The following is an 18,281-nucleotide window of genomic DNA, read 5'->3' on the forward strand; positions in this document are numbered from 1 at the left end:
GAGAATCTAAAAATGCCGTTGTTAATTTATGAATTTATTGTGTATGCGGTCACATAAATATCTTTATGGAGCATTTTTATTCGATCGTTCGCATCGAGATTATCCATTCTGTCCATAATAATAACTGCACTACAACTATATATACGAACTGAAGACGCCAACCGCAACGTGCCCATAATTTTCGGCAGTAAATTGTCATCCTTAAATTGTCATAGCAAAATGGTTGCAGCGATTTGACATACGGGACATATCACCAACTAACCATGCCGAAATATGCGTTCCATAAATAAAAACCCAGAAGCAACCAAACAAAAAATACACCCCATAAAATGAGGAAAAAGGCAAAGAAGAGCGCTAAAAGTTCGCGTGTAATATTTTATAGTAATTTCTTGCGAAGCCAAATCAAAATACCATCTGACTCATTTTGAGAGCTGGCATCGAAGAAGCAAGCAGAGAATAATGGCATTCGGTATGAAATCAAATTAACTTCGCTTATGTTTTTAATGGAATCTGACACAAGAACGGCAATAATCGTAATTTTTCTAATTTCAACGTATAAATTAACGAAATTAGAATATTATGGCGGTGTGTGATTGTCATCCAAGTAGGAAAGCCACAACAGTCGATACAGTACACTGGATGAAATAGGCACGGCAGTGTCTAAACGAAATTCAATCTCTACGACTAATAGACACGTGCTGGCGAACACAAGAGAGTGAACGACACACTCGAACTGTTGTTTTTTTTCTCTTTTTTTTGCTACTGTTGTTGAAGAGCACACGGTGATGGAAGCAAGCACAGCCCAAATGGAAAACAGGCTCGCATCAAATCACTTTAAGTCTAGGGGCTTCACGCACTCAAAAAATGATTCAAAAACAACAAGTATTTATTCTATTGACGTATAATCCGGTAAAATCCATTCTTGCACGCTGAAACTCACATGAATTCACGAAAACTCTCACATTTGAATTGAATGAATATTGAGGAGTTTGGTGAATTTTGGTGAATTTTGGTGAATTTTGGTGAATTTTGGTGAATTTATGTGAGTAGAAAAAATTACAAGAATTTGTATTACCGACCCTTTTCATTGCTAAACACTAGGTTCGACACTTAGTTTGACAGCTAAGTTGGCAAGACTGTGAAATCTAATTTATCGACAAATTCACTAGAATTCACCAAAATTTATTTGTATCGTTTCAAATTCATAACAATCGTTAAAACTTATTACTATTTATTTATCACTACACAAATTCAATGGTTGAAAATTTTGCGTGAAGCCCCTAGCTTTAAGTGATTTAATACGGAAAGTCTGCTAAATCAAAATAAACACTCCTTCGAACCATTCCAACTTGGATGGTGCAGTTGAGCACCATCTACGCTCATCGCCCACCCGCCCGTCTGCCACCATCACGTGCAACTCTCGATAATTTAATTACGAATATAAGCGATGGTAATCGATATTTTCTCTGGAGTATAGGCAGCTCTCTCTTCGGCCGAGCAAGTGGCTCGTTTTGCTACTGCAAATTTCAGCACCACACTGACATTTCATAATTAACATGTTTCATTCTAATGGAGTAGCCTATCTTTCGAAATGAGATTTGCATTTTGATTTCCCCAAATCTGGCATCGGATTCGATGTTTTCAAATTTTTCTTATTCCGTTTTCTTCGATTTTCACGGAGAGAAAATTGATTAATCAAAAAAAGAAAAAACTCTATCAAATTATGGGGAAATGAATGAGAATTCCTCATTAAATATTGGTTTTAACTAGGGCGAAGTGTGTTTTTTAATACAATAAGTGCAATTGATTTTTCTATCCATTTCAAATCCGTAAATGCCCACGAATCAAAATGCAAAATTTTCCCATTTTTTAGTCATTCTCATCAAATAAAAAAATACGATCTCTTCAGACCCTGTCTCGAAACCAGTTCATTGAATCAAATCACCCTTATACCATCAGTAAAAAAAGAGCGGCGCATTGTCAATGATTATTGTCTTTATTGGCTGTTGTGCATATGTGATTGTTGATTTGACGTATAAACTGCACTATTGCCTTGTTTTTTTTTTTTTTCAATGAAATTCAATACGCCTGGAAAGAAAATAAAGCACAAAGTGTTTTACGAATTTAAATCGAATGTGCACTGTACACAGAAACGATGTGAATTCGAGCAGTGCAATGGTTGATGTCGATGTAGATGCTCGTGAAATATAATAATTTCATTTTCTCACACGCGCATTTATTTGCTGGTGCAAAACGGTAACATTAAAAAAGCTAATGTGTCGACCCTACCCAGTTGCCTTCGTCTCTCTCTTTCTCTCTCTCTCTCTCTCTCTCTCTCTCTCTCTCTCTCTCTCTCTCTCTCTCTCTCTCTCTCTCTCTCTCTCTGGTTTTTTTTATTTGATTGAAAACATTGTGCGCGTACGTCGCACCGAACATCGAATGGCATCGCTGGTGGTGGCACATGAAAAAAAAGACAAGCAGCAAAATAGAGAGAAGAGAGTGCCGCGCGCGTACCGAACACCGAAAGATGTCCCAAGAGATAAAAACGCCTAGTATTGTTAATTTACACAATGAACTCTGTGCACGATTCCCACTCTATAGTATACATTTTCAATGTTTTGTCTAGCAAACTCTGGCAACGACCAATATTTAACTGTTGATTCACTCCGAGCGAGCGAGTGGAAAAAAACGGCGTCGCGTTGCAGACTTTATTCTGCCGTAATCATAATCACATACAGACCAAATGGTGGTAATCAATAATATGTGTCGTTGCTATGCAGCATTGCTGTGCCCACGTTTTCATTTGAATGGTAGTTCAAAGGACTCTCGTCGCCATAAATTGTGAACATTAGTTTTGCCAAATGCACATACACACACACACACACACACACACACACACACACACACACACACCGAGGCCAACGAAGGAAGAAAAAAATCTCTTAATTTAGTACCCATGCTTCAAAGTCATTGCATGGCAAAAATATTCCCATAATAATAATTTTTATGATGAATTCCCATTTATCCGTTTTCGGAGAGACAGAGTGAGAGAGTCGGTGAATAATTGACATAAAAATGCTGAGAATTATTCACCGCCAGTCCAGAGATCAAGTATCTAGAGATTGGAATGCATTAAAGCAATGGGAACAACATGAATTCGAGAGCAAGGTGCAAATTGAGGCACCATTTCGAGGGTTCATTTAAATGCACGAGCATTTTGCTGTTTATTGCCATTGTCATCTAGGCAAAAAAGGGTGAGATGGTTTTGTTTTTGTTGTACACGCGCCACTTGATTTAAATATCAAGTAGATATTGATTCTGCCATTTAACTCGAGGACATTCAGGCAAAAGTACCCAAATTGAGACATCTCTAGCCTCTAGTACTGTCATATGGAAAAAAACATGTGTCAACAACGGATTTATAGCGATGATTTTAGGCGTTGCGCAAGAACTTAGACTCGCATCGCACAATGATAACAAATAAACAAGCTCAAATGCCAGATCAAAACAAGTGCCATTCGATTTACAATGGATTAGCAATGTGTTTAAACCAAATTTTTCCCGTTTCATTCGGCTTATGCTCGATTCAACAAACATAGTTCTTTTGCTCGTTCAAAAGGATCGGTGGATTCAATTTTTTACTCTTTGAATGAATGCAGTTTAGAATGGATCTAAACCGAAATGAAAAACATTTTAAAATGCATTGAAAACTTCGAAATTCAACGAGTCGAAAAGAAAACAACAAATTGCATCGAATTTTCCTTAGAAAAACAGAATTTTTGCCAGAACAAACTTTCCACTTTGATTATTATGTTCAAAAGAGATTATGTTCGATTTTCCCAGTCGAATTGCAATTCAAAGGGTTGTGCTTCGAGCTAGTGATGACATTTGAACTATTGTGATTAGGAAATAATTACAAAATCGTTTGATATTCTCCCCAGTGGCTGGATGTTAGCAACATTGAAAAGTGAATTGATTGACTAATATCCCTATCAGAATTGGAAATTTAAGGAGCAACACCAGAGTAATCAGGAGAGTAGCATCGAAATTCCATGCACACCGAAATGCTCCCAGACAAAATATCACAGAAGCTCAACTCATACACATTTTGAATCAATTTCGAATTTCGTGTCGAAGTCTAAGATTTTTGATGCCATTATGCCAAAGAGATACAGCTCGAGAGATAGATATATCGAGTGAGAGTGAGAGTGAGGGAGAGAAGGGAAGGAAACGAGTGAGTGACACAGTTGATTAAATTAACCGGAGAGTTTAGTATGTTCTCACATTGAAATAAAGTGCAATCATCACCTGCTGTGCGGCAAGGCTCATCTCTCCATTTGCAAACTATATCAACGCACACACATATTCGTTCATTCATTCGTTCGCATTGATAAATTCAACGAAACAGAGCAAACATAGAAACAATCCACAGAGAGTACTTTACGTAATTGCCTTTTGCCACATCTTTCTGCTCTTCTTCTTCTTCTTCTTCTTTTTTGTGTTTGTTTTCATTTGCTTCGATTCATTTTCCACTGCAGTTGCGTACGCTAAAGCAAACGGTTCCACAGCTGTACTGTGTATTTTGCCAAAATTTCATGTTAAATGATGCTCAAACGGAGACGATTCACATTAGCATTATGGCCAAATTAAACAATTTTGAATGAGAGTGGCCAAACACAGGCGGTGCAGGACAATTGCGAAAAATGGTATAAAGTAGTTCTACGGAGTCTATCGAATGCTCGTCTGCGAAACGACCATTTTTGCATTGGTAATCCGAACTTTTGCTTGTGATTTTTGCCGAAAACACGTTTCCTAAATCGCTCGACGAACTTGTTAATTTAGTTATCGTTTATTCCCGATCGATTTCGCTTCGATCGCCATTAACCGTTTTTATTATTGGAAACAAATCGTGATAATGGAGTGATTTCAGCATAACTCAAAATAATTGAATTAGGATGCTATCTCGTCGGAGTGTCTGTATCCGGGCGTTTTTTTTTTCTGCCTCTATTTGACATGGTTAGCTGTGTGTCAATGCATCATCTGCGCGGGTGAAAATCAGTAAAAACCGATTTATGACTAGATTATTGAATGAATTGAGCGCTGATGCGTTGTGTTAACGATGGTAACGTAATACTGTCGACAATAGCGGAAGAGAATTGATGTTGGTTCTCGCTATTTGTTCGAAGGTTTGTCAAAAACATACACACAGCGTGTGAAATGAACCGTGCCCTTGGATCATATTTCTGGAATAATTCCATTATCATCTTCTGGACTGGTGGGTTCGTGCGCGCGTATTCCGTCATAAAATCAATAATAAGTGGTGTGGTTTTTAGGGAAGTGATAATTTCCAAAACAATGTGAAAATCTCGTAAAGATTTCATCGTTTTTAAAACAGCACATGAAATTCAATTAAATTTTATCGAATCGTGAATGAACAGACAGCGAAAAGATTTTTAGCTAATTAAATTATTTCCCTTGTCATTTCTTTCGACCGACCGATTGATTGGCACTCTCCGGCGCGTACGAAAATAAAGTTGAAATATAGAAAAACTCATGCTTACCAGTATGAATGTAGGTGTGTTTTTTCATGTCACTTTTTTGGTGGAAACGTTTCCCGCAGTAGCTACATGGATATGGCCGCGTGTCGCTGTGGATTAATAAATGAGTGGATAATGTACTTGACCGTTTAAAGGCTTTTCCGCATTGTTTGCACTCGAACACTTTTTCCACATTATGAACGGCCCTGGTTACAATCGAGAGCAAGAAATAAGTCTTTTGTTTTGGTTTCGTTTTTAAGTTAGAATCAAAGGAAAAGAAAATCATTAATTGGAACGTACCTATGTTGGCTCAGACTGACTTCGTGGCCGAATGTTTTATTGCAGAGTTCGCAGGCGAATGGTCGTTTACCGTTGTGCGATCGTCGTGAATGTACTTCTAAGCCGTGTGGTGTGGAGAACATCTTTTCGCATTTGACGCAGGAATAAACGTCGCCCAGCGATGGTATGCCGGGTCGCATAAATAAATGATGGTGATGATGGTGTAAATGATGCTGTTGGGCAAAGTTTAAATGTGCAGCAGCGGCTGCATTTGATCCTTGTAATCCAGCCGCTGACGATGTTGATGTTTGTGATACAAGATTACGAAATCGTAGTAAATCTTCGTGTCCAATGGGCCCATAAGCACCGGCAGCGCTTGGCGCATTCGGCTGTTGACCTTGATGGAAAGCAACTGCAGCCAACCATGGGAATGTGTGAAAGAGGGGCCGATGGTGTAGCATATTTTGATCATAAATTGGCGGGTAGTTTGCTGAAGCGGTTGTTCGGAATGCATCAAATGCCATATTTGAACTGAGAGGCGATTTTGCCGGTGCTCGCGGGCCATCTTCTCTCAACAGTGCCGACATCGAAAACGTTTCCGATTTCTTGACAACATTCTGCTTGAGAGACAAAAAAGAGAAATTCAGAAGATTTATTAGTTGTTGCAGTTATTTGTTGTTTTGACTCTAAATTTTAGAATCAAGATGATGACACAGACAAAAATGGAATGAAATTTAGTTTCAAATAAAATACTCGAACACCAGATGTTCCGATCGAAATAGAAGAGAAAATCAATTCGCCAAAACGAAAAGAGACTCACATGAAAAATATTCGTATTCGTTGGTGATTCGTTCATTCTCAATGGCGGTGGCGGTGAATCCACCTCTAATTCGGGTGAAACTGAACATGATCTGGCTGGCGATCGAGAGCGTGACCGAGACGAGCTGCGTGATCGAGACTTTGTACATGAATCTTTGCAACTGGATTCAACCTCTGAATGTGGTGTGACTTTTCCATTTGTCCCTTGTGTTCGTTGATGATTCCGTTGCTCGTAGGTGTTATTGTTGTCTTCTTCGTCGGAATCGGGACCCTTCACCAAACGGCTTATACTGAAATTAAGTTGTTCTGTCGAAAAACGAAACAAACGCCAAAATTCATGATTAATGATTTACTCGAGATGATAATGCGAAAATGCCTAATAAAATATTGATTTGGGCGTTAATTATTTCAGGCTATAAATATTAAATACGAATTAAATTAAATGTTATCCCTCGTTGGGCCGACAACGAAATATTACACGTTTTGTCTCTCATTGTGTGAGTGTGTGAGTGTATGTGTGATGACGACACGGTTAATTTATTACGCCTTTTGTTAAAAGGGAATCAAATTCAATATTGCCCCAGATAACCCTTCGTTGATGAAATCGCTTCAACTTTCCGCTTCATCAAACCATGCAGCGGCAGTAGCAGCAGCGGCAGCACAAACGGGCCCAACAACGGCAACACAAAGAGCCGAATACAGTTCAAATGAATTGACTGATTGTCATCATTGTGTGAGGTTGTGCTGTAGCCAAAATCAGGATGCGTATCAAATCATTGAATAATATGCTCTGTGTAATTATCTGACTATACACATTTCTTTCGCAACTGCTGCTCTGAATACATAATAAATTTTTAATAGATTTGTTATTGCGGCCGACGACGATTTTCTATTGACAAAGTCAGCACTGACTGCCTATCGAGCCTTGACAATATGTTTCTTTGAGCCACATAATCAATTAATCATATTTGGATCCGTCAGGATTATCGAAGCATTTTCGTTATCATTGAATCAATTTCATTTGCCATTGCCGTCGCTGAGACATACAAATCCATTCCAACTTCAACATTGGCTCGAGACAAAGTCGTTGATATTGATTTTTGCCCCGCAATAATTGCGCGGAAAATCAAAATATTTTGCCTAACAACGTTGGAAAAAAAAGTCGTATGTTTGCCAAGCACTAAAATACAATCAAAGACAAAGCGAGTTTGGTTTTATGTATTTTGCGGTTATGATAATTTCTAACTCGGTGTCCATTGTTATTAACAATCGTTGCACATGGAATTATATCGGCATTCGCGTGCTCGTTGTCATCGTCGTCATCATAAAATCGCTTCAAAATACCATTTGGTTAAATATGTGTATTTTATTCTTGTATCGCATGCATATCGACTGCAACCAACACACACACATTCTCTATCTACCTGGTAGTGATTTGGTGTGTATGATTTTATAATGCTTGATTTTTATAGCATTTCAGAGCGATGTTATCGCATAAATCAACTAACTCTAGGTTATGTAGTTAATGCCAACCACACAGATCGCTTAAACAAAGAAAACCAAAATCGATGTGCAAACAAAGGTGAACATGCGAATCGTCGCCATTTCGGCCACAATCCACCCGAAGTACCCATGTAAATCGGTCGACATTGTAAAAAAAAACCCTTTGACGGACGAGGTTTTTTTCCACTCTCTCGCTCTGTGTCTTGTTTGCAAACACTAAAAAAGCCTGTTTAAATATTTGCTCGTATCTGCTTTATTACAGAAACGATACGACTGATTTACGTTCACGTAACAGAACCGTTTTTTTTCCTGTTCGTGTCGTGTCGAAAAGAGTTTTTGTTAGTCTAAAGGAGTTTTTCGCCATGTAAAAACCAATATGTTTTTTCATAGTTGTTCAGTTTTGCAAACAAATTTTAATTTCACAAAAATCGAGCGATAAAAAGAACGTCCACATTCCAACATGAAAACTGTGATTAAAAAATTAGATGAAATGCAACAGCCAAGCAAAAAAAAAGAGGTGAAAAATACACGGAAAAATGTGTCGTTGTGTGAGTCCAAATGGTGAACCTGTGAATGAAATATTCAAACAGCGCAAATAATCAAAACAAACATCCCTACGGATTATAATAATAATCATGATTGTAACTGTTCAGTGTTCACTCTCTCTCTCTCACTCTCTGGTTGCTCTCATTTTGGGTTCGATTGTGTCGTTATTATTATTACCGTGTTCACTGAGTGTGTGAGCAGCAGCAGCAGCAGCAGTAACAACAAGGGAAAAAATGCGACCCCTAAATAATAACAATCCGGCCGAATGAATATTCCATTCACCCGAAATCACTCAATAGAAAACCAACATCAATGAGTGAATGAGTGAGGCGCACGAAGCGTGTAAAAGTAAACTAAACAAGAGGGTGAACCCAAACCAATTCACACTATCAACATGCAGCGCGTTGAAAATTGAAGAATGTTTGAAAAACATCCGCATCATTTTGAATGGGCGCGCTAAATGTTTTCCGCAGTTTGAATGGGATATATAGAGACGTCGTTGTACGGGTTTTGTACAGAGAGCAAATCGGGCTGGAATATACTACATCAAATATCATGGTGGGTAAATTTCAATTGTATAGCAGATTTATAACATATTGGTTGCCTTTTTGTTGAACAAAACGCTCTCAATTACAGCGATTTCCGTGGTGTAGCCAAGAGAAAACGTGAAGGGAAACATCATTGCGACAGAGACAATTGAATTGGAATTGCAAGCATCCGAATTGTCGGAGTTGTGTATGTGTGTTAATGTGCATGGACCTTGGTAGCTAGCGAAAAATTGATCAAATGTTCAATGCAGAGCGCGAGCAATTGGGGTTGCACGTACAAAGAGCAGTGAAAGAAAAAAAAATGATTGCTCTCTTTTTCAATTTTCATTATTATTATTTTATGGTCCAACTTGTTTTTCTACTGCACCTGTTTTAGTTGAACGAATGTTTTTCTTTGTGTATGGATTCACCATTTGTCATTTCGTCGCAACACACACACACACAACAGATGAAGAAGATTAATCGACGATCTGTTCGTTGAAAATTCTCTCCAGATTTTTACAAGTGGCCAGCTCTTGCTGAAAGCAAAAGTGCACCATGAAAACAGTAGAATTGATTAAGCTAAGGAAATTGATTTTTTTCCTTCGCCAGACGAAGAACGAAACAGACAGGAGACAGGAGACAGTAGAAAGAGAGCGAGAGAAAGAGAAAGAGCGAGAGAGAGAGAGAGTAATAGAGAATCTGTTGATGATGAATCGCATTAAAACTCACAAGAATAGTTAACAAAACAAGCCGATTAAATGATTTCTCGTCTTTGAAATGATTCGGGAGGACAGAAGACAGGGAATTGTCGCAATCCGCATCAATTGCAATTTTGCCATGGCATCAAGCAACGGAATCGATTTTTATTTTGATTGATAAGTCATTCAGTTTGTGTGGTTGTGGTTTTATTCGATTTTATTATTTATTTCCTCTGCGATTTGCCACACAAGACGCCTGACCGGATGAATCCAATCAAATTGATCTGATTACACTTTATTCGTTCGCGTTGTCATCTCGTTGCTCTTCGATTAGACCGGACACAAACAGTTCAATTCAATATGTACGCGCCGTTTCCGTTACACACCATATCGAATCATTTGATATTTATAGAGAGCGCATGGCAAACATTTGGTCCGTTTGATTTTTATTAGCCCATAATAAACGGCGGCTTTTTTTTCAATAAAGACCTCTAAAATATTTATGGAAAGCCTATTTGCGATTTGCTGAACTGAATGTCAACTCAACCACTTGTCTCTAGTGTTTTCGCAAATAATAACTAATTCATTGTGTGCCGATTGTGTGTTGCGCGTGAGCGAGCGAGCGACAAAACATACACTGTATGCTCACCAGAACCAGCAACAAACTATGTGGAAATGTCAATTTCATAAAAATCACATTCCATTTTCATAGAAGTGGTTCGCGTTTTTTTTTCCTGCTTTCTGTCTCGCTGCCACGGAAAAAGCAAACCTTCCATTAATCAATGTGTGTTTAATTTGCTTTGGACGACATCGTTTGCTTTTCGATTAAAAATTCTCATCGGAATTTGGAGTGAAGGCGCGCACTCGTTCGCAATTTTATTGGAACGCGCACAATTTCAATCGGGCGCTCCGCAACGGCCAGGGATTCAATATCAATTCATCATCATAAACCTGATCAAAATCCAAGAGAGAGATAATTATATCAAATTATGAAATCATTAAACCGAATGAAATAAAGCCGATTCCATTGCGTTGTCATCGTCTTTTTTTCTTTGCCGAACAAAAACGCGTTTTTTTTTCAAATCGGTAAAAATTCTTTTCGATTTACGCATTTAATCAATCGGTGTGTGTGTGTAGAACCGTTTGATCTGCAGCAATAAAAGACTATTCTTATCACATGTTCTCCGTTCGCCTCTTTTTTCAACACCTTTTTTTTCTCACTCTCTCGCCTGGAGGTTTTATGAAGATCGTAACTTAAATCAAATAAAATGATTGAAAATCGGACGCAAGAGTTGTGCAAAGGACAACAGATATTGGGAACAGAGCCATACTCAGTTCGGTATTACCATTGAAAATGGAATCTTATCATGGTCGCACACGGGCGATTGGGTTTGAGTACATACATATGCGGCTATTGGATATGATTTATGGCTGTGCCATGGCATGCGTATGCCGTTGTTGTATGGGCTTCGAGCGGCAAATGCGCCTCAATGCTCAAATAAAACCAAACGCAATTCTTCCTCATTTGTTGTGCCCGAAATGTGTTAGATTTTTATGATCGATACCATATTGTTTGCATAAGGCATGTATAACATTTCGTCAATTGACGACCAAAAATTTGTACTCATTTCCATATGTGTCAATGTGAAATCCTGTGGGCGCATTGCGTGTGAAAAGTCACTAAATTTCGTTGGCTGTTATGAAGGGAGACCAGAAATTGTGATCGCTTGTCATGCATAATTGGTTGTGATCACCTTTGGTTTGTGCGGGTTCATAGATCACAATCAATAGTCACTACATATGTTTTTTTTTTCTTTTCATCTGTGCATTACGCAACCAACATCGAGTCAAAAAAACAAACACTTCAATCCTGGCCGAACAAACGACGATTGAGCGTCATAAGAAAAAACGAACGAACGAATCGAAAAAATCAAATGCCTGAAGCTTAACGGAAACACAAACAAATCAGTTGAGTTTATTTATTAATTTTGCCTGTATTTTGCGCTATGATTTACAATAAATGGATCGATATCGGAAAGAGATTTATTGCGGTGGGCACTTTAGATACGGCGGCCAGTGATTAAATTCAATGAATGGAAATACTTATTAGATGAACGATCGATAGCGATATCAACAAAAGACTACCAAAAGATTAAATCACGAAAATTCCTTCTTCTTTTTTTTCAAAAACATATTTATCGCATTGTGAAGTATTATGATGGGCTGTTCGTTTTCTCTTCTTTTGCCCCTCGGTCGACGATTGAAGAATATGATCGCACTTCGACCGATTGAACATGCGAAAAGTTTAATCAGCCGTTATCACACAAACAAATCATCGATTTGATTTCAATAAAAACGCGCTTGGGCTGTTGTTTTTTTCTTCTCTTCTTCGAACGCAGATTTATAATATTCGTTGTTATGCTTTTTTATCTGGTGTACTAATGCATGCCATAAAACAAACCATATCTGCATTGTAAATTACGTGATAATAGACACACACACACAATATTTGTCGTTGGAATTGAAACAAAATAACGCACTCCAGTGTAACATTGAACAATTCAAGCGAGAAAAAAACGGGGAAAAAAACGTTTGTGATTTGATTTACCTTTGAGTCGTTTTGAGTCAACGGGCGATCGTCGATGTGGTGATTTTGACAAATCGTTGCCATTCATGATTGATGTTAACTGAACTGGACCGTACAATCGACGATAGTTGTTAATAAATTCACTGTTTAACGGGAATGGAAACAAACCATTTCGTGCTCCTACAGAAAAAAAGAAACGAGAGAAGAAAAAAGCCGTTAAAATCAAATTGCAAGATTAACAAAGGAAAAAATCTGAGAGAAATCATTGTCTGCTTTCAATTGATTTGAACGGATATACGCGTTTCAGACGAATGTTACAATTTAAGATTGCGTGTTTCGTTGCCAATTCACTTAAATTATGTTATTTCTTTCGCTCGATTTTAATTTGTTTTAATTAAGAAAAAACGAAACCCATCAGTCAGCCAGCGTGTATGTGTGTTTGAACTTGCGATTCGAGCTTGCGGCGCAAACATCGAATCGCTGACTGGGTATAATAAAATTAGTTGAAAGCATTGGGAAAAAATATTCTGGTCATGTTGACCCATCATATTGAACCATTCAAAATATGGATACTATCCATTGAATGTTTTTTTTTAAATGAATAGTTTTTCGTCTGTGTTGAGGCTAGATGAAAGGGAATTAAGATCCTTCTAACGATGAAACAATCTCATGCGTGTGAGTGCACGCTAGCGATGACAATGACAATACAACAACGGTTAAAACAATGAACGAAACAATATCAACGATGGTGTGCAAGCGCAGAGCACACACACAACAACAACTGCGCAACCACCAAAGTCAACACCAATAATTCTAATTACAAAACATTCTTGATTTAATTGCTTTAAATGAAGCGAAACGAGTGATTTCAAAATGAAAAACTGTAAAATCATCACGATATACGCGCCTTTATTATTCATAGAAATTGATGGAACTGAACGCGCGCGCGCGCGTGCGATAGACAGAGTGAAAGAGCCAGACAAGGAAAAAAATGCTTTAATTTTCCATTGTAACTTCTGGTATACCGTTTTTTTCTGTTCATTTTTAATTCGTGAATCGCCGAGGCTGAGAGAGAGAGAAAGACTGTACAAAAATTATGGAGAGTGGATAAAACAGAAGAAGGCGACCGACCATACGTTGAAATGCTGGCATCATTATTATCTCTTGCCATTAATTTTCATTCGGACATTCGAAAGTAATAAAATCTTTGGAAAGGAACTTCATTCCTTTGCAGGCGAGCATGTGTATGTGTGTCTGTCAGCGCGGACAATTTTAATTTATTGTAATTTATTTATCTGATTGTGAGCGCTACAATCATTTCGAGTTGGAAATCAACGCGAGGGTAATAATACGCAATGCTTGGTTGTGTTCTCTCTTTTTTTCCTCCGCTTCGCTTATAAAGCAAGATGAAAAAAAATCCACACTTGAATGTAGCGTAATGAAAAATTCTAACCCTTAAATGCGTACGCTTATTTTAATATTCATTCAAAAGATATTTTGCGTCAATTAAAAACAATATTTTTCTTCTGCTGTTTATTTCTGCTCTGCTTGCCTTCACAACTGATGGCAAAGGCTCTTGCGTCCGACAGCGAATGAGCGAAAATATTCTGCAACAATGTTCATTTCTCTCGGCTGTGCGCAGATCGGGCGGTCATTCTTTTAGATGATCACATTAATTTTTCCATGGTTTCGGCAACTTGTACTGATTTAACTAGCCCGTAAATTATTTCAATTGGAACAATAATAAAATGATTAAATTTCTTGTGTGAGCTAAAGCGCGAACGCACATCTTATTGTGCGGAGACAGTCAGATTGATGGCATTTAGTGAGGTTTTTTCGTTTTTGGATAGGCTGCATCGTTAGTCATCCGTCGTGCACCGTTCGATACAATTGTTTGCGTAGGTGAATCATGATTGCGTAGGATAATAGAAGAGTTTTATTTCACTGTTGGCCGGATAGAATTCAACTTCAATTGAGAAGAAAAAAACCGAGACACTTTGCATCACAGCGACATACACGCATCGTTTGATATATGCAAACGGTTCCCCCTTTTCTTTCGGGAGAGAGAGAGAGAGACACAGTGCAGTCACTACTTGCGTCTTCATTAATCGAAAAAAAAAACAGTAAAAAATAATTATTGGGATTATTACCATGTGGTCAAATGTTCATCTAATTGAAATCATAAATCCATCACTATTGAGGACAAACACATGTAATCCAATTCGATGACTACGACGACGATGTTGTTGATTATGAAAGAAGTTGTCGATTTTTTTCCCCATTCAACTCGTCTAGTTTCAATCTAGTGTCATCAAAACGAATTGATACATGAAGCGTCAACTGAATGGGGAGCGATATGCTCGACGGAATCGCGCTGGGCTCGAACGAATAATTAAATGCATACCATATGGTACACAGCGAACGGATTACTCGATGGTTAGATATTTTTTTCTCTCTGCATTTCTCGAATATAGGACAAATTATTTGTGTAAAAATTGTTGTGTATTTACTTTGCAAAGCCTTTTCATGGCAATGATTTTACGACAAAAACTGGAGCACGTTTTTTTTTTGTCTTCGGATTCCCTTTTTTCGATGCAATTGAGTGAGAGAAAGAGAGGAGTTGAGTGTTATTAAAGAGCAAAATGAATCTGGCGAACAAACGAATGTGTTGAAATATTGCAGTCATTAAGTGCCAAACAGGCGCTTTGCATGTTATTTTTCCGCTGTTTAATGGCTTTTGAATGCGTTTTTTTTGCTTCGGCTTCGCTTACTCTTCAACAATATGTAAATATATGTCAGTTTTATCCCATGAAATTTGCAAACAAAAACACATCGACCAAATGACGACGACGACGACCGTCGACGCTGTCTAATTCCGTTGAAATGTAATAAACGGAATTGAATGTGACGCATTAGATAATTATGAAGCGTTTAATTGCTGGGTGGATTTGCTGGTGAACTTTTTTCCGTCGATGATAACATCCATTTCCGGCGAAATCCTGATCGAATCAAGGCAATCGCCACTTGGCATTTATCATCAATGAAATGTGACGCAAATCTCCTCAATACACGCAAACTCAAACTGTTTTTTCTTCTCACTGAAGCTTTTCGAAGCCTCTTAATGAAACCTTGATATGGTTTCGATCTACAGAGTATGCCTTTAAGTGTTTGGCTGAAAACAGAAATCGGGACGTGGAATTTGCGTTGAAACGCCAATTTGGCGTAGCATTCATATCCTTGCACAAAAATCCAGATGGAAACGCGATTTTATTTGCTTGAACAAACGTGAGAAACGCAATCAAATATTCATCACTTGTATGGAATGCAACAATCGAGCGGCGGCAAAACGAATCTCGATGCCAGAAAATCACTCATAAATCGTGCAGAAAACGACGCATAACCATAAAATGCAGCATCAACAAACATAAATCTCGTCCAAATGCCATTTTTCTCGTGAGTTATCATTTCGCAACACGAAACAACATGATTTCGTTTTTCTTAAACTGATTAAAATTAATTGTACGCTAAAGGGCGAACATATTTAGAAGAAAAAAAAACAAAGACTAAGCACTCGCGCAAAAAAGTTCGTATAATGAATCTGTTTGTCGCGCATTTGCGTTTAAGATTATTTTTTTTAAGGAAAAAACCGTCCACATTCCATAATTCTATGTGAAAAACATTTCAGTAGTTTGTATGTTGGAATATGGAGAAAAAAGAGTTGACGATCATAAATGTGACATGTGTTCACCAGAACAGTTGCCTCGGCGCTGCACTATTTTAAATGTCATTGGGAAAAACCATGTGACAACATTTCGCCGAAGAAGATGCGGAAAAAATTTCAGTTTTAATCACAAGCTGTGACTGAGTTTGCTTCAGACTATTTAACATAAATGTTTCGGACGATTCAACCGATTCATCATTTCAATTTTGCCTATATGAAGACATAGTCGACGGAGTTGATGCATGTGAACTAGTTCTATTATAGTTAACAGTTGGAATAGCCATTCTTATGGCATACAAATTACTTGCATTGCTTGAATTGCTTGCCTGAATGTTATGCATAAACTTGAGTGGATCTATCACGGGAAGAGACATTTCATATGGAAAAAGTAAATTGTTCATCAGTTACTTTTTCTTCTTTTTCATCAACTTTTCTTTTATTTTCCAAAAATTTGATGAAAAAGATGCGATTTTATGAGTAAAGCAACAGAAAAATCTAAAGATTTCCTCCAAAAAAGGAAAAACAAAATCGTTCAAAACAGACTCAGAAAAAAAAAACCTTCACCACATTTTGACTTACCGTCGGCATGCTTCGGTGTCACCACTTTGAATGCGGAATGCTGACTTTTATCTGGTGATATTAACATGCTTGCTCCGTTTTCGGCTGTTTTCACTTGAATATTGAGATTGGTTAAACCATCCGCTTTTACATTCAAACTAAAATCCAACGGTAGTTGTGATGCTTTCATTGTAGACACATCCATTTCGTTTTTCTTTGGTTTAAATCTTTGGTTCAATGTTATTGTTTCTCTTATTGTGAAAATTTTCTTCAAAAATCGTTTATTTTGATTCGATCAGGTTTTTAATTTATAGGTTGTCTTTTTATCACAATTGTTTTTGCGACGAATTATTTTCATCCAATTTTTTTTTAAATTCAATTGTTCAATTTGAAAATAATTCAATTTAATGTTTTTTAATGCACTTTTATCATTTTTCTCAAAAAAAGATGATCACAAAACTCCAATAATTTTATCACTAATTCTCATTTTTCAACACATTTCAAAATTCTCCGAACGAAAGAAAAAACGTCGAAAAATCCCGTTAAAAATCCTCGTTGCTTAAATGGACTGAATCAGATTAAAACCACTGTCGCTTTCACACAAGCAATTCGGAATGAAAAAAAAAAACAAAACAAAAATGTTCTTTGGTTTTTGGTGAGTCAAATCGCGACTATCACTACACGAAATTCCGATAACAACTGATTACGAAGCACGGTCGACGAGCGCTTTTTGATCAGAAAGAGTTAATACCAGTTTAAGAAACGTTTAGCTTAACGCGAACGGCAAAAAAAGAATAACAATAAATCATGGTCAGAGAGAGAGAGAGAGAGAGAGAGATCGAAGGAAAAAAATATGGTTGTGCATTGGCAATATCAGCGTCAAACCACTTTTAACTACCGATTCTCAAACAACTCACAGACACATATTGAAATTTTTTGCGTTCTACTACACACAACTGCAGGAGTTGGAGCGAGTTGGAAATACACATTCACAGGAACAAAACAAAAAACGCTGCTGCTTTCAGACTGTTTGTCTCTAGGTATGTTTGGTGTCCGAGAGAGAGAGCAGCTCAACTCGAAGAATAACAAAAATCGTCGCCTTGTTGATTTCGTTCCGTTAGTTCGAAGTGGAGAGAGAGCGAAAAGGAATCGTTGTATCAAAGTCGAATGCCGTGGCCGATGTGAATGAGCTGTAATGAAACTTCCGTTTCGTCGACGATTGACGATCAATGCCACAATTAACAAAACACAACCGATTCAGCCGGGCTACAATCGAAAATGATTGCTATACCGAATGAGCGAGAGTCGAAAGAGCGTGTGTGAATCGTAGTTGTTGTTGTTTACGCGCGACGACCCATAGATCATACACAACAATCGGTGACAACTCATACACAATGACATGGCAGTGAATAGAGAGGAGCGCGCGCACAGACACACAGACCATATGTATGCTTTTTTAGCTTATCGCGTTTTCGGTTTTATCAAAACACACGAAGAGATTTC

The 18,281-nt window shown here is 37.8% G+C and overlaps 1 protein-coding gene across 1 annotated transcript in view; it reads right to left on the reverse strand.

The window, feature by feature from the left end:
* Positions 1 to 18,058, reverse strand: part of LOC129566859 (zinc finger protein 391) — a 28,630-nt gene extending 10,572 nt beyond the window's left edge. The window contains exons 1-5 of the mRNA XM_055443153.1: positions 16,800 to 18,058; positions 12,521 to 12,679; positions 6,637 to 6,941; positions 5,838 to 6,433; positions 5,562 to 5,743 (exon numbers count right to left, since the gene is read on the reverse strand). Of these exons, the coding sequence (XP_055299128.1) occupies positions 5,562 to 5,743; positions 5,838 to 6,433; positions 6,637 to 6,941; positions 12,521 to 12,679; positions 16,800 to 16,983 (1,426 nt within the window). The 5' untranslated portion in view covers positions 16,984 to 18,058. The remainder of the gene's footprint in view (positions 1 to 5,561; positions 5,744 to 5,837; positions 6,434 to 6,636; positions 6,942 to 12,520; positions 12,680 to 16,799) is intronic.
* Positions 18,059 to 18,281: the final 223 nt, after the last annotated feature.

This window comes from Sitodiplosis mosellana, unplaced genomic scaffold, assembly GCF_009176505.1.
Source record: "Sitodiplosis mosellana isolate CC-2019 unplaced genomic scaffold, AAFC_SMos_1.0 Smas_scaffold_5, whole genome shotgun sequence".
Taxonomy (NCBI): Eukaryota; Metazoa; Arthropoda; class Insecta; order Diptera; family Cecidomyiidae; genus Sitodiplosis; species Sitodiplosis mosellana.